Genomic DNA, 22,824 nt, shown 5'->3' on the forward strand with positions numbered 1-22,824 from the left:
GGCCAACTGGTTGTAAATGTAAGCTGGTTACCAACTACCCAAAAATGAGGTCACATGTCCAAGGGCCACCAGACCAATGATCATTAAATGGCTAGTCATAAGTCGAAGACTATCTTTATTGTTACATATAGTCTGCCTTGTTTTGTTCCCTAATCTCTTAACATATGAACATGAATGGCTTACTTAAGGGTTAATGAATCAAATAACCCAATCCCATTCCCCCAGCCCTCATTTTTAGACTTGAGCAAAAATTGACAGTCTAACCTCTTTTGTATTAATCAGAGTTTGCAGCCAATTTTTGAAACTCAAAGGTTAGGCTCTTAGGCTCCCAAGCTTTAGATTCCAGCTGCTCTGTGATGTGAATCTGCTTTGAAATAACATCATTGTTAAATTTTGAAGTCTCTGCTACTGTTTCTTGTCATCCAAGTTCCAAGTGCTGGGATAGTATGTCAGAAGCTTGACTGGACACCAGGTTTTTGTTTTTAATGGTTATGTTTTTAATAGTTTTTATATGTTATGTTTTTTAAAAAAATTCTTCACTGGGAGCCGCCCAGAGTTTGCTATAAGATGGGTGGTTGTATAAATGTTTTAAATAAATAAATAAATTCTGTTGACTGATAATTCAGTTTGACCTCAGATACTGCTGCCTTACTAAATTAATGTGAAAAGAATTACAAGACAAAATTGAGTCAGCTCAGAGATTGGGGCATCATGAATTCACAATAAGATTAAGACTGTTATATAGAACTATGAACACATGTCAGTATAAAAATTCTGACTTTGGAGAATAGCTGGGATATTTAAAATTATAAGACTTGTGCATCCTTGATATTAGGATAATTTTATTTTCTTAAGGAAAAGCAGAAACCTTTATTTATTTAATAACTTGATCCATTATAGAAAAAAAGATCTATCACACTTTATAAAAGCTTGGAACTGTGTCTTGCTTTCTACAAATCTGCTCACTTTAATCCATGAAGTTATTTTTTAAATAATATTTTCAACCAATTAGACTATTTCAAGATTAGTTTCACAGCAACTATATTATTTATTTGTTGGATTAAAGTATAGCATTTCTGAGAATCTTAAGAGCCACGGTTGTAAAGATTAGAGTAAAATTATCTACTTTGACCCTTTAGAATTTCAATTAACAAAATATGCAGATAACCTTATTAGGTCCTATTCAATAAACTGTCTTTTCATTCGTTTCCTAACTCTGCCATATCCATAGACAAATCTTTCACTAGCCTGTTGCACAAAGTGCTTTCAGTATAAGAATTTGGCAGTAAAATGATTTCTTATTACAATACAGCTTCTGAGAACTACTTAGGAAACAGAGCAAATATTTCCATAAATTTATACACTGTAGCAACAGAAGGCAAGAACTCTTTAGATTAATACAGTAGCTTCGCTTTCTTCCAACAACTGTGATTAGGTAAAGGAAAGAAACTTCCAGGATTTATAACTGAATCATACTGGCCTTCTGCAGATTTACTAAAAAGATGGAACATAAAGGTTAATAAACACAAATAAAAATCAAACTGCAGTGATTCTATCTTTCATTCAGTGAAAGTCTATTCCTAGGGAATTGTTATATATGAGATTTTGTTGCCTTCTCTTTATTCTCCTTGTTTATATTTTATATTAATTGTTTTAATGGTTATTTAAGATTATTTTAATTGTTCATTTTATTGTACACTGCCCAGAGTCACGTCAATGAGATGGGTAGCTACATAAATTTGATAATAAATATCTTAACTAATTTAACTTTGATTCTGACTTACTTAACAAACTGAGCATACAGTACGGAATGCAAAAAACATGTATTATTTGTATCACTTTTTCGAGAAATGAATTTCATAAAAAAGATAAGTGAAGACACCTGGCTAGAGTTCAATTAATCCACAAAATTAATATTACATTAACTTATCTGGGAATCAGCAAAGCTAATACATATATTTATTCTACTATTTCATTACTTTACAGATTTTAGTCCAGAGTAACAATGTGGGTGATAAGATCAGTGTTCTCTCAGGAAAAATTGAGGAAATCACTCTACCCGAAAGGGTGGATGTTATAGTTTCTGAGCCAATGGGTTACATGCTGTTCAACGAAAGGATGCTGGAAAGTTACCTTCATTCCAAAAAATGGCTGAAGTCCAGTGGTGAGTCTATACATTTATAGGTTCTGAGGGTCTGCATCTCACAGACAGAAGCATAGGTTTATGAAATGTAGCCACTAGCAAGACAGATGGCTTGTTTCCTTTTAGCACACAGTACTACATATTAGGGACGCGGTGGCTCAGTGGGTTAGGACGCTGAGCTTGTCGATCAGAAGGTCAGCAGTTTGGCGGGTCGAATCCCGAGTGCCGCATAACAGAGTGAGCGTCTGTTAATCGTCCCAGCTTCTGCCAACCTAGCAGTTCGAAAGCACGTAAAAATGCAAGTAGAAAAATAGGGACCACTACGGTGGGAAGGTAACAGTGTTCTGTGCGACTTTGGCGTCTAGTCATGCCAGCCACATGACCACGGAGACGTTCTCGGACAAGCGCTGGCTCTTCGGCTTTGAAACGGAGATGAGCACCGGCCCCTAGAGTCGGAAATGACTAGCACGCATGTGCGGGGGAACCTTTACCTTATTACATATTAATTGCTTTTTTCCTCAAGTTATCTTGATGCAGCCAATAGATTAAATGATTCTATCTTGCCCAACAGCCTTGTCCCTTGGTTTCCAGACTAGGTTAAAATCTTAAGTCACGAAAGGGGATCTCCCAGTCTTCTGCCCTGGTAACACCAAAATATGGATCAACAGGAAGTAGAGGGATTTTTTTTAAAATCCTATTTAAAACTTGTGTAATACAAGCAAGCTTTATCAATAAAGCACTGCTTTAGAGAATGTGTGGGTTGAGTGCAGTGTAGAAAATCAACTTGTGTAGGGTGTTTTTCTGCTTTTTCTAACCTAGGAACCACAACTTTTAAGCTACATTTTAAAGTGAATGTTTGGTTTGGCCTAATTTAAATGTTTCCTTTCTGTGGTTCTTGTTACTAAAATAAGTCCTATTTCAATAGCAATGTGCTAATGATATTTTTTCCTCATTTGTAGAACAAAGAGGGACAATAAGGATATATTTCTCCTTATATTATTTAATCCTAAGAATTGCCTTTATATTGTAATATTGCTAAATGGAAACAACTTACTCTGAACAAAACTGAGTACAGTGATTTGCTTCAGACTAAAGAGTTTTAGAATTTTAGTGAATAATCAATATCTTTCTGAAAGTAGCATTAACAATACTTTGCCCATCAAGCTACAAAAATGAATCAATTGTCTTCCTAGCTAACAGTCATTAATTTAAAAGATATATGTTTTCTTTTAAATGTCCTGTCTTTCCTCCATGTGGTAGTTTTCTATATTGTTAAGCTATTAAACAAGTTACCTATTGAAACACTTTCATCTGGTCATTCCCAAATGTTGAATTAAGCTTTTATTTATGTGAAAGATGACTGATAGGCAGTATAAGTCTGTAAGGTGGTCATAATTCAGTGTTACATTGCATTGAAATAGTCATATGGTTTGTACAATGCTTTGTGGTCATTTGATATTCCTTAATATTCTATTCTTTAATACTGACAATGTCTAACATTATCTACAAAGAATCCCTGAAAAAGTTGATGATTGAGTAGTAATAATTATTTATTATAAGTTATATTTTGAATCTTCAGTTTAAGAAATATAATCTCATTTTTCCAATAGTGGTGGATGAACTTGCTTTTAAGAATTTTATTTAAATATCTAATTGTTAATGTGTTAAAAATATGAACACTTTATCAGTTTGTGTCAGTAAGGTAGCATTATCATCTTAAGTGTTCTCTTGTTGTCAGTAGATTTACTAAAATGTGACCAAAAATTACAGCAAAAAATAATACCTGTTGTTAATTTACAAAAAAAAATAAATAAATGGATGGGATGGATAGTAAATGATGCCTCTTGGATATTTCCACTAAATTTTTTTTTAAAAACTACATAGAAGATTTGAAGTTTGCTACTGTATATTATCTTTTGTTCACCAGGAATGATGTTTCCAACATTTAGTGACATTCATTTGGCTCCTTTTTCCGATGAACAACTCTACATGGAACACTACTCCAGAGCCAATTTTTGGTAATAATTGTTTCACTTTTTTCACACACAAAAGTGTTTTGCTTGGCAATTTAACAGGAATTTTCAAATGAAACAGCTTCTCGGAACCTTAAAGCAGTGGTGAATTATAGATGTCTATAAAGTAACTGCAAAATATTTATTTTGTTGGTCTGCAATTGTAGCACTTAGAGCTGATTCTTAGGGCCATTGTTGTATTTATTTATATAGTCCTACAAACGTGTTTTCAAGGCTTTGAGAAGTTACCGTCATACTATTTGTACCGTAATTACAATACCATGCAATGATTTAGTAATTTAATGCCTGGGTCACATTGCTACTCCCCGTTTGGTGCCTTCTTAGTTATAAGCAATACATTCTTAGCAAAGAAGTGATTATATGTAGTGAGAGTATCACTTGCAAACAAACTGGTAATAATAACATAAAATGGTGCTCACAGCAAAGAACTAGAGGAGATTAAGGAAAGCATTTAATGGCAGCACTTAGGCAAGGTTAATACAGTATTGATTGAGTCACAGTACAAAAATCAAACAAATAAAAAGTACGAGGAAAAATTACAACAGGCCATGGTAGTAATACTACTGAAATAAAAATATTGTGGCAGGCATTAATCAGGAACAAGTATAACCCAATCACATGTTTTGGAACAGTGAAGTTGGGTTTGAAGATTAAATCTTCTTGTTATGGGGCTTTAGCTAAGGTCATGTTAGAAATTGAATGAATGTTGTCCCTTCATTGCCCTTTCCAACAAAAACTACTCTGCTTCTTGATGAAGAATTTTCCTTAAAGTAGGTCAGTATCAAAGGGTGATGAACGTAGCAAAATCTAAGAATGGAACTAGACAATAGGAGAGAGAGAGAGAGAGAGAGAGAGAGCACCTCTGTCCTATAATTGCTTCACTTCTGATATCTTATCACATTTAAGTTGAATTCAGGTTTTATCCCCTGGAGCATGTTCTCATCACTCCAGCTTATTACAAAGTGAGGAATACTTTAGTTGGAGTTTTATATTGCTTGCATCATCTATGTTTTGGCTAAAATAATTCAGTATGATTCTCTTTGGAGACACCACAATGAAGAAATGAATGTGTTTGGATTACATTTTAATGTACACATATTTACTTTGCACCATAGGCCAGCTTTCATTTTAAAGAACTCTTTATCACCAACCACCATTGCCTTCCCACTCCCTGTAGAGGAACACCAGGCCTGGAATCTGCTCCCCCCCCAGCTCTTTAAATAAAATGCAACAGAAAGATACAGTACAGTAGTGCCTTAAGGATGATGCAGCACCAATTGGTAGCTATCACTTCAGTTTTGGGAAATCACCAATAAAAGCATATGGCATAAAATGAAAGCATGAATGAAGGAGGGCACTGCTTGAATGTAACAATGTGCAGAGAATAGGTAAAATGTTCTGCTTTGAATAAATGTGGCAATCCAGAGGTTGATAATGTTGATGATGAACATCAGTTGGGTAATGAAATGTCTGCAAGAAAATAAAAAGCTCAGAGAGCACCAAGAACCCCTCATTTCAACCCTGAGCTATAAATATTCTCCTTTATTGATTCCAATGGTTTCTTAAATCATTTGGGATCAGCCACTGTTTGGCAGAACTGAAACTATTGTAATTCTGAGTTTTTCTCGGCTTTAAGCTAGATCAAAGATATTGTGGGATAAGAAACTATATAAAGAGTTTAAATAAATAAATAGCAAAAATTACACAGATTTTGGTAAGGCACAAAGGGTTTTAATGCATTCAGATTGTTAGGAGGAGGAAGGTGTATTATTTATTTATTTATTTATTTTAATTCCATTTATATCCCGCCCTTCTCCGAAGACTCAGGGCGGCTTACAAGCTTAGCAGTAGCCTTCATTCTATGTATATGCCTGCTTATTAGGGCTTTCATACACACACCCAAGCGGCATTATTACAAAGTCAGCTTAATTGCCCCCAACAATCTGGGTCCTCATTTTACCTACCTTGGAAGGATGGAAGGCTGAGACAACCTTGAGCCTGGTGGGATGCGAACCTGCACTAATTGCAGGCAGCTGGTGTATTAGACAATTTGTGATTTTCCCCCCACATATTATTGCACTAGTATAATCACCATGCTGGTTGACTAACTCAGGTCATTGATCAGTGCTGTTGACATAGAGTGGTTTGCCTGAAATGCCAATAACTGAACTTGAGACCCTCTGCCCTCACAGCATATGAGATATTGTTCAAAGAGAGTTTGCAAAAACAAAACAAGATATAGAATATTTTGCTTATGGTCAAGATGACCCTCTGTACTTCATGAAAATTATTGTGGAATATAAGAACTCCTTAGACAGTAGATGCAGTTACCATGTGGGCCATCTGAACATGGTATGCTTAGGATAATGTACTGTATTTGAAGAATAGCAGCCAACTGAATCCAAATAGCTGATAGTTATGAAATGTTATCATGGATTCCAGCTGAGGGAAAGGAGTGTGGCATTTTGCACATCCCTTCACAATGTTCGTCTTGTCATTTACAAGGTCAAGATAGGCTTGTGTGGACCTACTTTGGAATTTATATTTTTCTTTTGTGTCTCTTGCTTTCTTGCACTGAAAAGCAAACATTCCCCTCTCCACTATCACTACTGTGAATTATCACAAGTTTCCGTGTGTTGTGTGTTGTTGCTACGTGACTAGTCTTGCATTGTGGAGGTTGCCTAAGTTTTAAAATGATATTGTTCTTTTACAACACAACAAAATGAACATTTTTTCTCTGTTCTGCTTTTTCTTACTGTTGCAATGGAAAAGAATGGCCACATACAAAGCCAATTATAGACAATTACACACAATATTTATAGAAACAGAAGTATTGAAACACCTGCAAAATAATTTATTCTAAATTGGGAATCTTGACAAGACTTTCTAAATTTTCCTTAATTATTTGGTTATTATTTTTAATAATACACAGACAGATGTCTGCAATGCATTTTAAGATGGATTTTGTTAGGCACTTGTTTACTTTAGGAGTCACTTAATAGCTCATTAAAAAGATGTAATTAAGGACCCCATGATAATTCATGATGTGTAGAGAAAATTATTTATAGGATCTTCTCTTTGCACTTCCTTTTAAGTTGTCTCCTATTGCTTCCACAAATATAATAAGTAGCCTTCTGATGTAGCTCTTACAAATATAAATATAAATGTTAAAAACTAAAAATTGCAAAATAATAAAATAGATAACAGTCCCATAGCTACACTCTATGCAGGAAAATAAAAAGGGTAATTATCTGGAGTTGTAAGAATACAGTAATGTGCTTGCTAAGCAGAAATCCTTTTAGAGAGTATTTTACAGCTTGAGATACATAGGTTTGGTGACAAAATGGGAAATTAAGAACAGGGTTATGGAATGGAAATATGCACTGGGGGAAAGCATATAGACACTTCCCTCTTACCATCTTGATGGTGCAGTTCAGATCTAGGACACAACCCCACCCCTAGCCAGTTGTATGACACCACCACTGTGGACTACAAATATGCCTAGATGCCACAGCTCCTTTTACCTTGAAGGGAGAAATGCCATTTCAGCAAATGCAGCTTCAAAAATTTCCATGTATTACAGCGTATTACAGACTTTGTTGTTTCTCTGGGCCTTGTGTGTGTGTGTGTGTGTGTGTGTGTGTGTGTTTATGGGTATATGCAAAATTTATTTATTTTATTGTCACATTTATGCAGTGAAATCTCCTGCATACTGATCAGTGTACATTTAAAGTGACAATAAAGTTATTATTCTATTCTATTCTATTCTATTCTATTCTATTCTATTCTATTCTTCTATTCTATTCTATTCTATTCTATTCTATTCTATTCTATTCTATTCTATTCTATTCTATTCTATTCTATTCGTATTTCCAGGAACAGTCTGTTCTCACTATGTTCCATTATTAATCAGAACTGTGAAAAACGAAATGGCTATCAATTCTCTGATTTCTATATAGCACTTGCAAATAGAGGGACATGGCCATACTCATAGTGTCATTATGCCTAAATAGAACTGCAAACAGCCTGAATCCATCTTGGGTACATTTTAAACTGTTTGGGAAGGATTAAGAGATGGAAGGCTGGTCATCTGGAATTCTGGATTATCTCTTGGAACTTCTGAGGATGAATTGGGAGATGATATTCCTTCCACTGTATTCTTTGCATTGCTATGAGTTTTTTATCCTGGGACCCACTCAAATTGTATTGTACACACAATGAAATATTTATTTTACAACATTTGGCTAATCTATAAAGCTAAACAAGGTTGTCTCTGTTTTAATACCTATATAAGAGAACGTGGGAAAACCAGGATTTTAGGATAGATTAGGAATTTAGAATACATTCTGGAAGAATGTAATGTCAAACTCTTCCCATACTTTTGCCAAGAAAGTGGCACTTAACAGATCTATGAAATCACCAGAAATTCAATTTGAGGATTTTAACTTTATCTATTAGGATCCCTCTAAGGTCTGTCGCAGAAATATATAAATATAAAAGCTTAACTTGAATATTATCATCTGATCCTTCAACATTGGCTCAAAATATTCTTTTTAATCACTTTATTTATAGTTCTATAAATAGAAAGAGAACTATAACTATAGAACTATAGTTATAGTTCTCTTGTAAAAGTAAATATGTTGTGGCCTTTCTGTTTTTTAAGGTAGTAAACATAATCTAGTTCTACAGGCTGTTTTGTTTCCTTGCCTAGATGTAATTTTTGTGTTGGAGAAAACTTGCACATCTTATGTGCTGTTTATTATTATTTTTTATTATTTATTTATTATTATTATTATTAGTTATTATTCTATTCTATTCTATTCTATTCTATTCTATTCTATTCTATTCTATTCTATTCTATTCTATTCTATTCTATTCTATTCTATTCTATTCTATTCGTATTTCCAGGAACAGTCTGTTCTCACTGTGTTCCATTATTAATCAGAACTGTGAAAAACGAAATGGCTATCAATTCTCTGATTTCTATATAGCACTTGCAAATAGAGGGACATGGCCATACTCATAGTGTCATTATGCCTAAATAGAACTGCAAACAGCCTGAATCCATCTTGGGTACATTTTAAACTGTTTGGGAAGGATTAAGAGATGGAAGGCTGGTCATCTGGAATTCTGGATTATCTCTTGGAACTTCTGAGGATGAATTGGGAGATGATATTCCTTCCACTGTATTCTTTGCATTGCTATGAGTTTTTTATCCTGGGACCCACTCAAATTGTATTGTACACACAATGAAATATTTATTTTACAACATTTGGCTAATCTATAAAGCTAAACAAGGTTGTCTCTGTTTTAATACCTATATAAGAGAACGTGGGAAAACCAGGATTTTAGGATAGATTAGGAATTTAGAATACATTCTGGAAGAATGTAATGTCAAACTCTTCCCATACTTTTGCCAAGAAAGTGGCACTTAACAGATCTATGAAATCACCAGAAATTCAATTTGAGGATTTTAACTTTATCTATTAGGATCCCTCTAAGGTCTGTCGCAGAAATATATAAATATAAAAGCTTAACTTGAATATTATCATCTGATCCTTCAACATTGGCTCAAAATATTCTTTTTAATCACTTTATTTATAGTTCTATAAATAGAAAGAGAACTATAACTATAGAACTATAGTTATAGTTCTCTTGTAAAAGTAAATATGTTGTGGCCTTTCTGTTTTTTAAGGTAGTAAACATAATCTAGTTCTACAGGCTGTTTTGTTTCCTTGCCTAGATGTAATTTTTGTGTTGGAGAAAACTTGCACATCTTATGTGCTGTTTTTACAATGTTATCTGACTTTAGTTTGATTTACTTAAAATTAAAACAATATGGTTACTCTGATTCTGGAATACTAAGTTTATCTTTTATTTTTATCTTAAACTTGGTTTCTTATAGAAGAACTAACTCCATTTAAATTACTTACCATTTAACTGTGCAATGCTAAGCATGTGGTTCAAAATTATTTGTATAGCAGTAGCTTTCATTGTGATAAGAAGTGTGCTTTTAACAGATATTCCCTGGGGTCTCATTTGTATTATCAATGTGTACTTCTTTCTCTCATAGTAACATGTCATCTTCCAATGAAAATGGTTTTCTGATTGTTGTTACTTTCTAAAATTGTTCAGTATGTGATGATAACTTGATGAGGTTTTAGAATTTCTGAATATTGGATTTTGCTACGCTCAATCCTGGAAACACTTCTGCATCAACATTAGTACTTGTAGCAGTGCTTCATGTGGTAAAAAAAAGGTTTGGCATGTGAGAATGACATACCTTTGTTGATATGACGTATTGATCAAGATCAATGAAGTCTTTATAGAAAACTTTAATAGAAGACTAAATGAAGATACCAAACTCTGTCAAGTAAAGATTTGAAAGAGAAGACAACATAAATATGCTGAGACATAATTGAAGAACACTTTAATTCACCCTTGCCTAACTTGGTATCCTCCAGATGTGTTGGTCCCTTATTCTAATCATCTCCTGCAGACAACAACTAGGAAAAGGCTGCTCAAATTAATATGCAATTATCATATAGTAATATCTTCCACTTACACCACCTGGATCCAGGTACTTTTGAATTCTGGCTGAATAAAGGTACAGCTGTTGAGGCTCACATGTTTCTTGCTTATTAAATGCACCAGTTGTCAAAAGGATATTAGTGCTAGCTTCTGTAGTTTTATGTTTGTTTAAGATACTCCTTCAAACCATGGCTCAGGATATCCATTTAATCTCCATTTTTTTCTGAAAAGAGTGTCCAAATGGAAAGTCAATAGCAAGGTCACAAATAAAAAACTTTTCCTTGCTCTTGCTCATCATATACCTTGTCTATAAATTGAACTAAGAGGAATAGTCATTCTTTTGTTAACTAAATTAAAAATCCTGAGGTAGTAGAGTGTTACATTAGATATCTAATCACAAATCAAATCAATGTGCCACTATTTAATTATCTAATATACAGTTCTAGTAGGGAAAATAAGCCATTTGCAAAATGGTATCGCCCTTCTAATGGATAGCAAAGTTCAGAGTGGCATCAATTACAAATCTATAATTACTTCTTTTGCCCTTAAGACCAGGACTAAAAATCCTGTGATGCAATTATTTATGTGACCCCAAGTGCTGTATTCAGCTTCACCTCTGTCACCACTAATGTTTACTGAGACCCATATGGAGTACAGTCCTTGTTCAAAAACCTGAACATTTCCATTATGTCCAGGTGCTTTTTATCTTTGATAAGTCTACTATAATCTTTTTTGGCCGTTCCTTTTCATCTTCATTTATACATATGGTCTTAATAAAGGAGCATGTTGAATGTGGTTCAAGTTTGGATTTTCTCTTGCCTAGTTGCAGTCCTCCCTAAATTGGTGCTTAAAACCCATTTCAAAGGCCAGAACATCCTTGCTAAGTTATTTTTCTGTTTTTTACTTAGAGATCTCCCACCTATTTTGCCTTTAAGAATATTATTTTCCTCTGAAAGAACACCTGTGAAATCCATCTCCAGATTCCATGCATGGTGCGGTTGTACATAAGTACCACAATTAATGTTGTAGCTGAATTGTGACCATTAATTTTTTCAAAATTTATTTTTAACCAAATTGCTTAAGGCTCTGGATGTTTTTTACAGAGTTAATTACTCCACTGAGCGGTTACCAATAAACAAAAACAGAGTCATATATATATATATATATATATATATATATATGTGTATATATATATATATATATATATATATATATATATATATATATATATATATATATATATATATTTACAATTTAAAAAATGCCTTGGTCAGTCTTCGTGTGTGTGTGTGTGTTTTAATAATATGCATCAATCTGACGGTATATGAGATCCATAAGACTTCTTTCTCTGAATTTAATTTAAAAAGCAAAACAAATACATTCTTCCTTCCAGGTATCAGCAATGTTTTTATGGGGTAAATCTGTCCGGTCTCCGTAATGCAGCTGTAGATGAATACTTCAGACAGCCCATTGTAGTAAGTTTTTCCTTTTTTATATACTTCATCTTTCTTTTGCATTATATTACAAAGGCAGCCATTTTTCCCCATCTGGGAGCTCTTGAGATTTCTCAGAACGTGTCCTTCAAAAAGTCTCAGTTTGATAATACATTTTTTCAAAGTTCTCACTGATTGATTGTCCTCGTCTTAGCACAGGTTCTTCTCAAGCCACATTTTGCTCTTTTACAGCTTATTAAAGTTAGCCTGTAATATCCTGTCTCAGGCCTTCATCACGATTAAAATCAAACTATATTCTGCCCTTACTCTTCATACTTTTTTCCCTTTTTTGTATAGAAGTAGAACTCAGTTAACAAACACTTGGTCAACAACTGCTTGAAGACACAAAGACAGATGGTGCAGGTAGTCCTCGACTTACAGCAGTTCATTTAGTGACCATTCAAAGTTACAACAGCACTGGAAAAAGTGACTTATGACCATTTTTCACAATTATGACCATTGCAGCATCCTCATAGTCACGTGACTTACATTCAGATGCCTGATGATTCATATTCGTGATGGTTGCAGTGCCCCGGGGTCATGTGATCACCTTTTGCGGCCTTCTGATAACCAAATGGGAAAGCCAGGTTCAGTTAACAACTCTGTGTTACTAACTTAACAACTGCAGTGATTCACTTAGCAACTGTGGCAAGAAAAACCATAAAATGAGGCAAAACTCACTTAACAAATTTCTCACTCAGCAACATAAATTTTGGGCTCAATTGTGATCATAGGTTGAGGACCATCTGTACTTATGATTGGTCTTGAAAGTTTCTGGCCATCCCAGGGCGCCCATGGTCATGGGTGATTTGCAACTGGCTTACACTTATGACAGTTGCAAGATCCCATTTCATGTGGTCACCATTTGTGATCTTTCCTGCCAGCTTCCCACCAGCGAAGTCAATGGGGAAGCTGGTGGGGAAGCTTGCAAGTCACTCATACTCCTGCAGTCTTTTCCTGTGGGGTCTGGCTATGGAGTACAAGAGCCTAGGGGTCTCATACATCATAGTGCACGTTCATGCGGCAACATCTTCCCCAACCTGGTCATTCCCTTATGCACCTTCTCCGATCTGACAGCAGCACTTACTTGCCCACTGACCTCCTTGCAAGCCAACTAGAACTTAAGGCTTCCTTCCAGCCATGCCTTTGACTTTGCCTGTTGGAAGCGTGCAGGAAATTGAAGGGAGATGTCAACTCCAAATAAAAGTCCAGGATTAGTGTTATTTCTTAAAAGCTAACTGGTTTACTGAGCACATGGTCTGGTATAGGCGAAGGAAAACTAACTCTAAAGTCCCAAGGCATTAAATCATAACATATAACGACATTCCCAGCCAAACACCCCCCCCCCCGATATCAACATAGCTCATGTAAACAGGTTCTCTTTGTTATAGGAACCATCTGCTATCTTCTTCACGCCTGCTAGAATGTCCTTGAAAGGTTTCCAAACAGCCATCTCTCAGCAAACTTCCAAAGAACTGGAGAGGTTTTATTTTTCTAACTAACCCAATCAAAAACATCATTTCCCCCACCCCCTTACTCTAATGGCAAGATGAAAACAAAGAGGCACATAGCTGCCAAATATTTACTCTTGAGAGGAGATTTTTGCTTATTGACCCACAATCCTCGCTTAAGGAAGACAAGGGGTGCTAGGATTGTCATTACTAAGTGATGCAGTCACATGATGTCCTGTTTTGCAACCGTGTTGCTTAAAATGGGAATTCCAGCCCCAATTATTTTCATGATCCAAGGACTGTCTATATTTCAAATCCAAAATATCCAAAATAAGAAATGGTATCCCATGAACAGTTGCTTAGTTCATGTCATTGCTATTTTTCTAGTTGAAATCAGTGTAGCTCCAAACAGATTTTCCAGTTGTAACAGGAGAAAAATTATTTTATCTGTCTCCCTTAGTGAAATGATTTATGATGATATTGTACTCACAGAAAATAAAGGAAAATATTTAGAATGACACTTAGCATCCATTTCTGGATGTATAAATATGTCTTGAAGTAGAGCACGGCCAATTCTTCTTAAAAATGCATAGAAATGGCATCAGAAGTACTCATTTTTAAATTGATTTACTTAACGTATGCTAAACTGATGAATATATATAAAGCAGCATTAAAGGATCAATATGTAACATGCATTTTTTATAATAAAGTGAAAAGGAGTCTGGAAATTATGTTATAAAAAAAAGAACTCCAAAACCTTTAACTGTATTGCTATCTCCTTTGCCTCTTAATTTTTTTCCCCACAGGCCCAGACAATAGTGAGAGTTTGTGTTATTTGATTGCTTGAAAATATTCAACAGTGAGAAATATTGCTATTTTTTAAAGTTGTAATTTATGATAATCTGATCCAAAGTAATGAGAAGTCTATAATTTATTGTTGAAATGAATTTAGAGGATTTTATTTGGATAGGAAGAGTTTATGTAGAACATGTTTATTAATATGAGTTTTAAGTGAAAGGCATAACAGGTTAATTTATGAAAATGTATATTCTGTATTCACTATGTTTTTCCAAAACAGGAAAAAAATCAAGTGGAATTATGTAGGACTGTCTGGAGCTCTGGAGCTGCTATTTGTTTCATTGCAATGTGCCCATTTCTATTATATAATAATAAATAGTTTTTGCCTCTTTTATGAAGCTTTACATGCTTGATAATTACCTGGATGGGTTATTACTTGGATGAGAGATTTGTAGGAAATATCAGAGCTGTAGGTTAGACTGGATTGTAAAAAAAAAATTAGAAATTGGCAGAAAATTAGAAATTCCATGCTACTAAGAAAACAGAATGATTTGCCAAAGAAGAAAACAGGAACTGAGTTTGATTGAAGGAAGTTTTACATTTACTTTGGCTTCTTTGTTGCAAATATGAGTTGGTGATATATACAAGGAAGGAATTCTTAAGCTTACCGCCAATTTATTTCTTACACACGTGCACACCCACTAAGATGTTGCCTAGTCCCATTAGATACTGTAAAAATCTCACATAAAAATGCAAATATCTCATAAAAACTTGAGATTCTATCTTAAAATCTTGTGAAAAATCATGTGAAAACATTGATGTTTCACAAGCTCTGATTTTACAAGATTTCAATAAATTTATTTATTTTTAGATTTAACATTGGGATTTCATATGTAAGTTATTAGACCTAGTTGTCAAGCCTAGGAGAGCAGATATTTCTCCTTGTGTCTTGGGCATTTTTTATAGAGGCACGATTGAGTGTTTGAACAAACTGCATCACTGTTTGGTTTGGTGGTAGCAGTGCCTCAGATAGAAGGTCCATAAAGAGTAGTAAGGACAGCTGAGATTATAGGAAGTTTGCTTCTCATTATTCAGGACACTGCTTACATGCGCTATGTGCTTAGAGCTTGAAGCATTGTTAGAGACACCATACACCCACTTCACAGTCTGTTTCTATTGCTTCCCTCTGGGAGGAGATTTCGAAGTATTTATAGCAGGACTACTAGATTCTGTAACAGCTTTGTTCCATATGCCGTCTTGTAAATTTGCAGGATTCTTCCCCCCACCGCCATGTATATGTATACATTTCAACTAGACTGAGATGTTTCTCTGTGTCATGTGTGTGTGGGGAGGAAATGCATAATGGTATTTTTTTTGAGAGCTTAATGCAAATAAATTTCATTTTAATGTATGCTGATTTAGTGCACATTTAAAGTGATAAAATTTTTATTCTATTCTTCTATTCTACTCTAGATCATAATATGTGTCCTTTATTTTCCATTTTTATTTGCAGGACACATTTGACATTAGAATTTTGATGGCCCGGACTGTGAAATACACTGTTAGTTTTCTAGAAGCAGAAGAGGAAGATTTGCATAGGTAAGAGTCTATCATACTATTTCACACCATTCCATTTTAAACCACTATTTGTTGGTATAGTTTTCACTTTATTAGCAAGCTACTCACTGCAAGAATTGGACACAATTGAACGGAAGAAAAAAATATTCTACTAAAATAAACATAGTATTTAGAGTGGAAGGTAATTTAGTATAAAGTGACCCAACCCATGTGGATTGGCATTTTATTGTATGCCATCCAAGTTAGACAAGTCTTAGATAATTGGATAAGAAAAGTTACAGCCACTCATTGCATTCAGATGTTGCTTATAAAATGTGTTCTTGAAACACAGAATTTGGTCTTGCAATGAGAGTACAAATGAACCTAGGAAATTTTTTATCTGTGAGTGTTGATGGCCTCAATTGAAATAAATTATTTTTCTTTGCCTTTGGGCTGCAGTCATTTTGTATTAAGGACTGCATGGTGCTAAATTTAGTAAATATGCTCAGTAAATATTTCATTTAGAAAAGCTATTATTTTAGATACAATTCCTTGGATGAAAATCCATTTAATCTGATTTCTGATCAAATGTTTTTAAGGATTGAAAAGCCCATATGTCGGAAACTTGACAGCTGATTTTCATGACACTTTCATATTTTTAATAGCATTTTTCTAATTATGTTATTACCGTAATCTTTTCTTATTTCCTTCTGTAGAGTGGAAATCCCCTTTGTGTTTCAAATGATGCAATCTGGATTAATTCATGGCTTGGCATTTTGGTTTGATGTGGCATTTGTTGGCTCAATGTATGTATTTTTTCCTTCTTTCTAATATTGATTGAGTTGGCCAAATCAAAAATAAAATACTAATTGAGTCTGTTTTAGAGAATGTGGTGAATCAAAAACAAATCACATCCTGACTGGATCTAGGATGTCACCCCAGAAATTAGCACTTTATAAGACAGATAGGAGGAAAGAAAAGACGCCAAAGTCCATGGCAATGAAATAGACTAGGAATCTTGCTGCACCTTCAGGATTGACCAACATTATAGCAGCCTATGCTTTTGTAGGCAAAAGCTCCCATCTTCAGAAGCTTATACTCCAATGTGTTACCAGACTCTTAAGACTGTTTTGTCATTTTAGGGTATATTTTTAGAGCATATATTTATAGAGCATAAATCCTCTGCTGAAGAAAGCACTCTTTCTGGGAACTCGTAACTTTTTCTATTAAGGGGAAGTTCCTTAACTGTGCTATTCTCTCTCTCTCTCTCTCTCTCTCTCAGCATTCAGAAAATTGCTGCATTGCAACTTTAATTTCCATTTCTTCTCCCATTGATTTTCTCATGTTAAGGGTAACAGTTTGGCTCTCCACTGCTCCAACCGAGCCTCTGACCCATTGGTATCAAGTTCGCTGCCTTTTCCAAACTCCTCTCTTTGCCAAAGAAGGGGAGACACTTTCAGGCGAGGTCTTATTTGTAGCAAACAAACGGTAAGCAGATTTCTTTCATGGTGCATGATAGGTTAATGCTGTCCAGCTGTCTCACATAATGTCTGGTGGAGTAACTATTTTTAGTGGAATAACATTAGTTGTTTCCTTTTAACACTGGCAGAACCATTTTTTAGCTGGAAAAAATGCTAGCAAGACCTGCAAAAAAAAATATTAATAAGAACCAGAACCTGCATATTAATACAGTTCACTAGTAGTTAGTCATTGTGCATGTCCAGAATCTCCAGATTTTGGGGGGCTGGTGGGGCACATCTGAAGACGTCTATGAGTGCTCTTGCCCAATGGTTGCCTGAAGGGCTTTTGCCCATTCACAAAATGGCTGCCGTGGAAGGCATAATGACTTCTAAAGAACCAGTGTTATTGTACTTTTCTTTTTCCACCTGAAAGATTAGTATGTTTTTCAACTGAATTGTATAGCTTATATTAAAGATGGAAAAAAATCTGAAGTCATTTATTTTGGTCTGTTTTTTTCTACATCTCAAACACTTGGCTTTTTTAACAGGTGTGTAGACTTTCTGTATCCATTGTCTGTCTTCCATATTCTGTCTTTCCATTTGGAATAGACACCCAAGACCACTTCAAATATAGTTAGAATTCCAATTTCGTGACTGCAGGAGTGATGCACCTATCATAACTTTAAGGATGGATCATAAGTCACTTTTTCTGAAGCTGCCATAACTTCAATTTTAGTTAAATAAACAATTGTAAGTCAAGGACTACTTCTACCAAAGGGACTTAACTTGTAATAGTTCAGCTTTAGCTTAGCATTATTTACAACATTACTGTTAATATTATGCATTAATGATGTGTGCGCTCATTCTTTAAAAAATTGCTTCTGAAGTGTCTCAAAAATATGCATTATGAAGATAAATGCAGCTATATTACTAATAAAAGAGAATACGTATTTGTAGCTCAGGATTGAAATGAGGGGTCCTTAGTACTCTGAGCTTGCTTGTTCTCTTGCAGATGTTTCATTACCCAAATTAGACAACATCATCAGGGCTAGTAAGGAGTGGGGTTTGCTGTCACTAATGATGTTATGGGCAAGAAAACAAGCAAGCTCAGAGTGCACCAAGGACCCCTCACAGCTACATTACGGTAATTCCTAAATTCAGTTTCTTTGTTTTTGCAATGACATAAACCCATGACAGAACTCCAGTGTTTCTTTTGTATCTGCACTGGAAAGCCCCCACTCCCAAATTCAGTACTGCATAATACATTTTTAAGAGAAAACATTCTGGAGAATGTGTGTACAAAACAGTAATTTCATTCTAGGATCAGATAATCAAAACAATAGTATCGGCCCATTTATTGTTCAATAAAGATTATATATCCAATTGCTTACATTATACTGTATTTCCTATTTATGACACAGGCAGAGTTATGACATCCAGATTGTTGCCATAGTGGACGAGACAGGCTTTAAATCAGGCAATGTGCTTGATTTAAAGAATCCGTTCTTTAGGTAAGCAGCGCCTTGAGCTTTGATTCATAGTAATTGCTGCCTTGAAAAATGATTTCTATTTTAGAATTTATAAGTAAACATCTAATGCTGTCTCTTGTCAGGAAGGAGAAACATTGCTTGTTAGCGCTGAACCCAGAACATAAATTTTTGCTATCTATAAGTGACCACAGTGGGACTCTCTCTCACACACACACACACACACTTTTCAAATTTTCATACTTTGTTTCATCCACTCGGTTTGATGCAATGTTGGATACCCCTTAATTTCCAGTTTTCTCATAATATCTTCGTGTGTGATCAAAATTGTGAATGTGATGATATGGCCACGCTATGATACAAATTAGATTTATGGCCATGTGGTGATTTTAATGAAAATAAATGAAGGCATGTGGCTTTCATTATGTCATTGCATGCATCCAGATAGAGCTTTCATTGTGCAAATTCTATCTGCTGAAACATCTTGTATGCATCATCCAACTTTTACTTTTTAAAACATCTTTATAGATATGCTTAGATTTGATGAAGCTAACCTGCTGGAAGAACAGCCAGGATTATAAACAAACCAAGCAGTCTATGAACAGTTAAATACGAACATATTGGCATTGCTGCTTCTGTGAAACCTGTATGTACGTATTAAAAAAATATTTTCTACAAATTGTATAATATTTGTGAAAACTATTTTTTCAGATGTATATCTCCAGCCTTTAAACACATCTGTTTGGAACTGTAATCCGCTGTAATGAATAAATGATACTTGGTTGACGTAGCACTTTTACTTTGAAATTTCTTATGGTGGAATCAGCAGGAACAAGTAAATATGTAAGGTATAAATTTGAAATGTTAGTCCCATGTTGCTTTTCGGGAATTGTTCTGTTTGTCTATGGAGATTCTCAATCATCCAGGTCATGGTTGTCCTGAAGGTGCTTTTTCAAAAAGGCAGCTGCACTTTCTTGGTTTTTTTCCTTTGAAAACATTTCACTTCTTGAACGAGAAGCAAAACGTTTTCAAAGGAAAAACCAAGAACGTCTAGTTGCCTTTTAGAAAAACCATTTTTGGGACAGTTATTCTGTTTGTTCCAACTAACAAGTTGTATTGCTACAGGAGATTGTATTTGGTTTCTCTTTGTAAAGCTGACACCCCTTTCACTTTTATTCCTTTCCCTGAAATATTTTTAACATAACCTACCTCATATCTCTTTCTCTATATAGGATATATGGGAATAATATGAACAAAAAGCTAAGATTATACTTCAGTCTGTTTTAGTACTGGCAATGTAATTTAAATATTGAAACATTTAAATATCTAGAGTTTATTTCCAGCTAGCCAATAATAAATAATTAACTACCTTGTAGCAAATAGCATTGGAGTACTTACTTGATGGATGTCACCAACCTTTAACAATATTAATGGTTGGGGGGAAAAACAACTCATGTGAGTCACTCAACAATCCAGTCTTCTTAAAATCTTAAAATAAACTAGATTGAAGAGCATATAACCCCGTGGTGTCGAACCTATAGCACGTGTGCCACAAGTGGCACGCAGAGCCCTCTCTGTGGGCACACACGCCATCGCCCCAGGCCTAGGCCTTCAGCTGGGTTTTAGAAAACTTTTTTTTGCCTTAGGCCTCCGCTGCTGTGTGCAAAAAGAGAGAGAAAAGGTTCAGTCAATCAAATGCCTTGGTGGAGCAGTGGGCTAATGCCTCCTTAAGTAACACCAGCTGCCTGCAATTAGTGCAGGTTCGCATCCCACCAGGCTCAAGGTTGACTCAGCCTTCCATCCTTCCGAGGTAAGTAAAATGAGGACTCAGATTGTTGGGGGCAATAAGCTGACTTTGTAATAATGCCGCTTGGGGTGTGTGTGTGAAAGCCCTAATAAGCAGGCATATACATAGAATGAAGGCTACTGCTAAGTTTGTAAAGCCGCCCTGAGTCTTCGGAGAAGGGCGCGATATAAATGCAGTTAAAATTAAAAAAAATTCAACTTCTCGTGGGGAAAAAAAAAGATCTCGCAAAGTTGGAATTGATTGATGGAACTTTTTAGTCCCACCCAATCTGCCGTTACCACCACAGCAATGCCCACCCAGTGGGCCACGCCCACCCAATTGGCCATGCCCACCCGGCAACCAACAATACATAAGTGGGTTTTGGGTTGCAGTTTGGACACTCGGTCTCTAAAAGGTTTGCCATCACTGATATAACCTCTGCATCCATTTGTACATGCTATGTAAATATATACAAAATATATGTAAAATATAGATTTTAACAGAGTGATTTTCAAAAATTTATTACAATCACCATCACCACCACCCTTCCCCAGTCCTCCTACTTTCATTTGGAGTTTCTAGTTGGTCATTTAATTGGTCAAGTTTTATGTCAAAATGGATGCAACCTGAAGTATTTAATTATGAAGTTCTATTCGATGTGGAATCATTCTTTAGGACTTTACTAGGGATTGTTTAGAGCTTCAAAAAGAGAGAAGTATGCAAAAAGCTGGAAAAATTGACTAAGAGACATGAAGTCATCTACCAGTATCATGAATAAGGTGTTGTTCAATTCCAGCAATTAAATTTGCTCTGCTCCTTTTTTAAAAAAAATTAAACTTAAAGCCATTCATCTCGCCAAAGGCAACTCTACTTAGAATACAGGCATTCAATAAAAATATCATGTAAAACATTAAGATAATAAATAGAGATCAGAAATTTAAAATTTGGTTAAAATTAAATTGATCAAGATGGAGAGGAAGAGAACAAGTGCACACAAGGAAGAGGTGGGTCATGTTTAATCCATCAACCACGCCAGGATGCCACGCCCTCATTGGGGCCCTATGTCATCTGGTAAAGCCATATTTTCACATCCTTTCAGAAAGTCAAAAGGGTGGTTACCAATCTCACCTTGGGGAGCATGAGGTTCCAGAGAGTGGGAGCCACAACATAAAAGTTTCTTCTGGACTGCACCAGCCAAAGTTCCTTAATCAACAGGGTCCACAACGTGCCTCTTCTGCTGGCTTAGGTGGGATGGGCTAATCCCATTGGTGTGAGACAATTCCTCGGGTAAGATTGTTCCCTTTCTAAGGGAAGATTGAAAAGTAAATGAGAGAAGGATGCTCATTGCTGCTGGAGCAAAGCATAATCGATCCTCTGTCAAATCACAGCTAGTATTTCAGCACCACAGCGACCTAATCAATTACTCTTTCTGTTGTTGCATCTTAAGTTTTGGAAAACTCAAATTTTCGCCCCCAATACAATCCTATGAAGCAGATACTGTAAGAAGTCCTACATTAACCTTCCTAACCTATTGGGTTTAACATGGTTACTAAACTAAAAGACATAGCTTAATTTATTTCAAGCCAGTTAACTGCAGAGAGACAGACAGACAGGCATATATTTCTTTACAATTAGGATTTAATTAGTCTTTCTACATTAGTTGTGTCCGGCCCACAAACCACATGCGGCCCTTGACAGCTAGCAATGCAGCCACACAAGACTGTAAACTTTTAACATTATTTTGTGATTTATATACCTTAACTAGACTATAAAATATGTGGTCCAAGACAATTCCTCTTTATTCAACGCAGGCCAGGAAAGCCAAAAGGTTGGACACACCTGCTCTACAAAATTTCAGGATAGTATGTTACACATAGATTCGTATCTGTGTTCCTAGATGATAAATTGGTAAAAAAAAATTACAACAAAAACGTATAAATGTCTGTTAATATGTATGGGTCATATTGCTTTCTTCTTAAATAAAGAATTGATGGAGGAAAATATGAGAAGCCTGCTGAATCTTCCCATTTATTCCCTTAATCTAGCACTGTTTTCAATGTAACCCAATATATGATTGGGGATTCA

The 22,824-nt window shown here is 35.2% G+C and overlaps 1 protein-coding gene and 1 long non-coding RNA gene across 4 annotated transcripts in view; one reads left to right on the plus strand and one right to left on the minus strand.

The window, feature by feature from the left end:
* Nucleotides 1-19,992, plus strand: part of LOC310634301 (histone-arginine methyltransferase CARM1-like) — a gene marked incomplete at its 3' end in the record, with an annotated part of 78,775 nt that extends 58,783 nt beyond the window's left edge. For 2 of the 3 annotated variants that reach the window (XM_083352559.1, XM_083352561.1), the window contains exons 6-13: nucleotides 1,987-2,164; nucleotides 4,071-4,161; nucleotides 12,101-12,182; nucleotides 15,963-16,048; nucleotides 16,723-16,812; nucleotides 17,357-17,494; nucleotides 18,888-18,977; nucleotides 19,482-19,992. In XM_083352559.1, coding sequence (XP_083208685.1) covers nucleotides 1,987-2,164; nucleotides 4,071-4,161; nucleotides 12,101-12,182; nucleotides 15,963-16,048; nucleotides 16,723-16,812; nucleotides 17,357-17,494; nucleotides 18,888-18,977; nucleotides 19,482-19,491 — 765 coding nt within the window. Of the gene's footprint in view, nucleotides 1-1,986; nucleotides 2,165-4,070; nucleotides 4,162-12,100; nucleotides 12,183-15,962; nucleotides 16,049-16,722; nucleotides 16,813-17,356; nucleotides 17,495-18,887; nucleotides 18,982-19,481 lie in introns of those variants that run through there. The other variant, XM_083352560.1, reaches the window with a different exon arrangement.
* LOC310634309 overlaps nucleotides 1-22,824 on the minus strand; it is a 31,527-nt gene that overhangs the window by 8,213 nt on the left and 490 nt on the right. Inside the window, exon 2 of the long non-coding RNA XR_014491197.1 lies at nucleotides 21,868-22,043. This is a non-coding gene — a long non-coding RNA (uncharacterized lncRNA). The remainder of the gene's footprint in view (nucleotides 1-21,867; nucleotides 22,044-22,824) is intronic.

Source organism: Vipera ursinii (genome assembly GCF_947247035.1).
Source record: "Vipera ursinii genome assembly, chromosome: 2".
NCBI classification, from domain to species: domain Eukaryota; kingdom Metazoa; phylum Chordata; class Lepidosauria; order Squamata; family Viperidae; genus Vipera; species Vipera ursinii.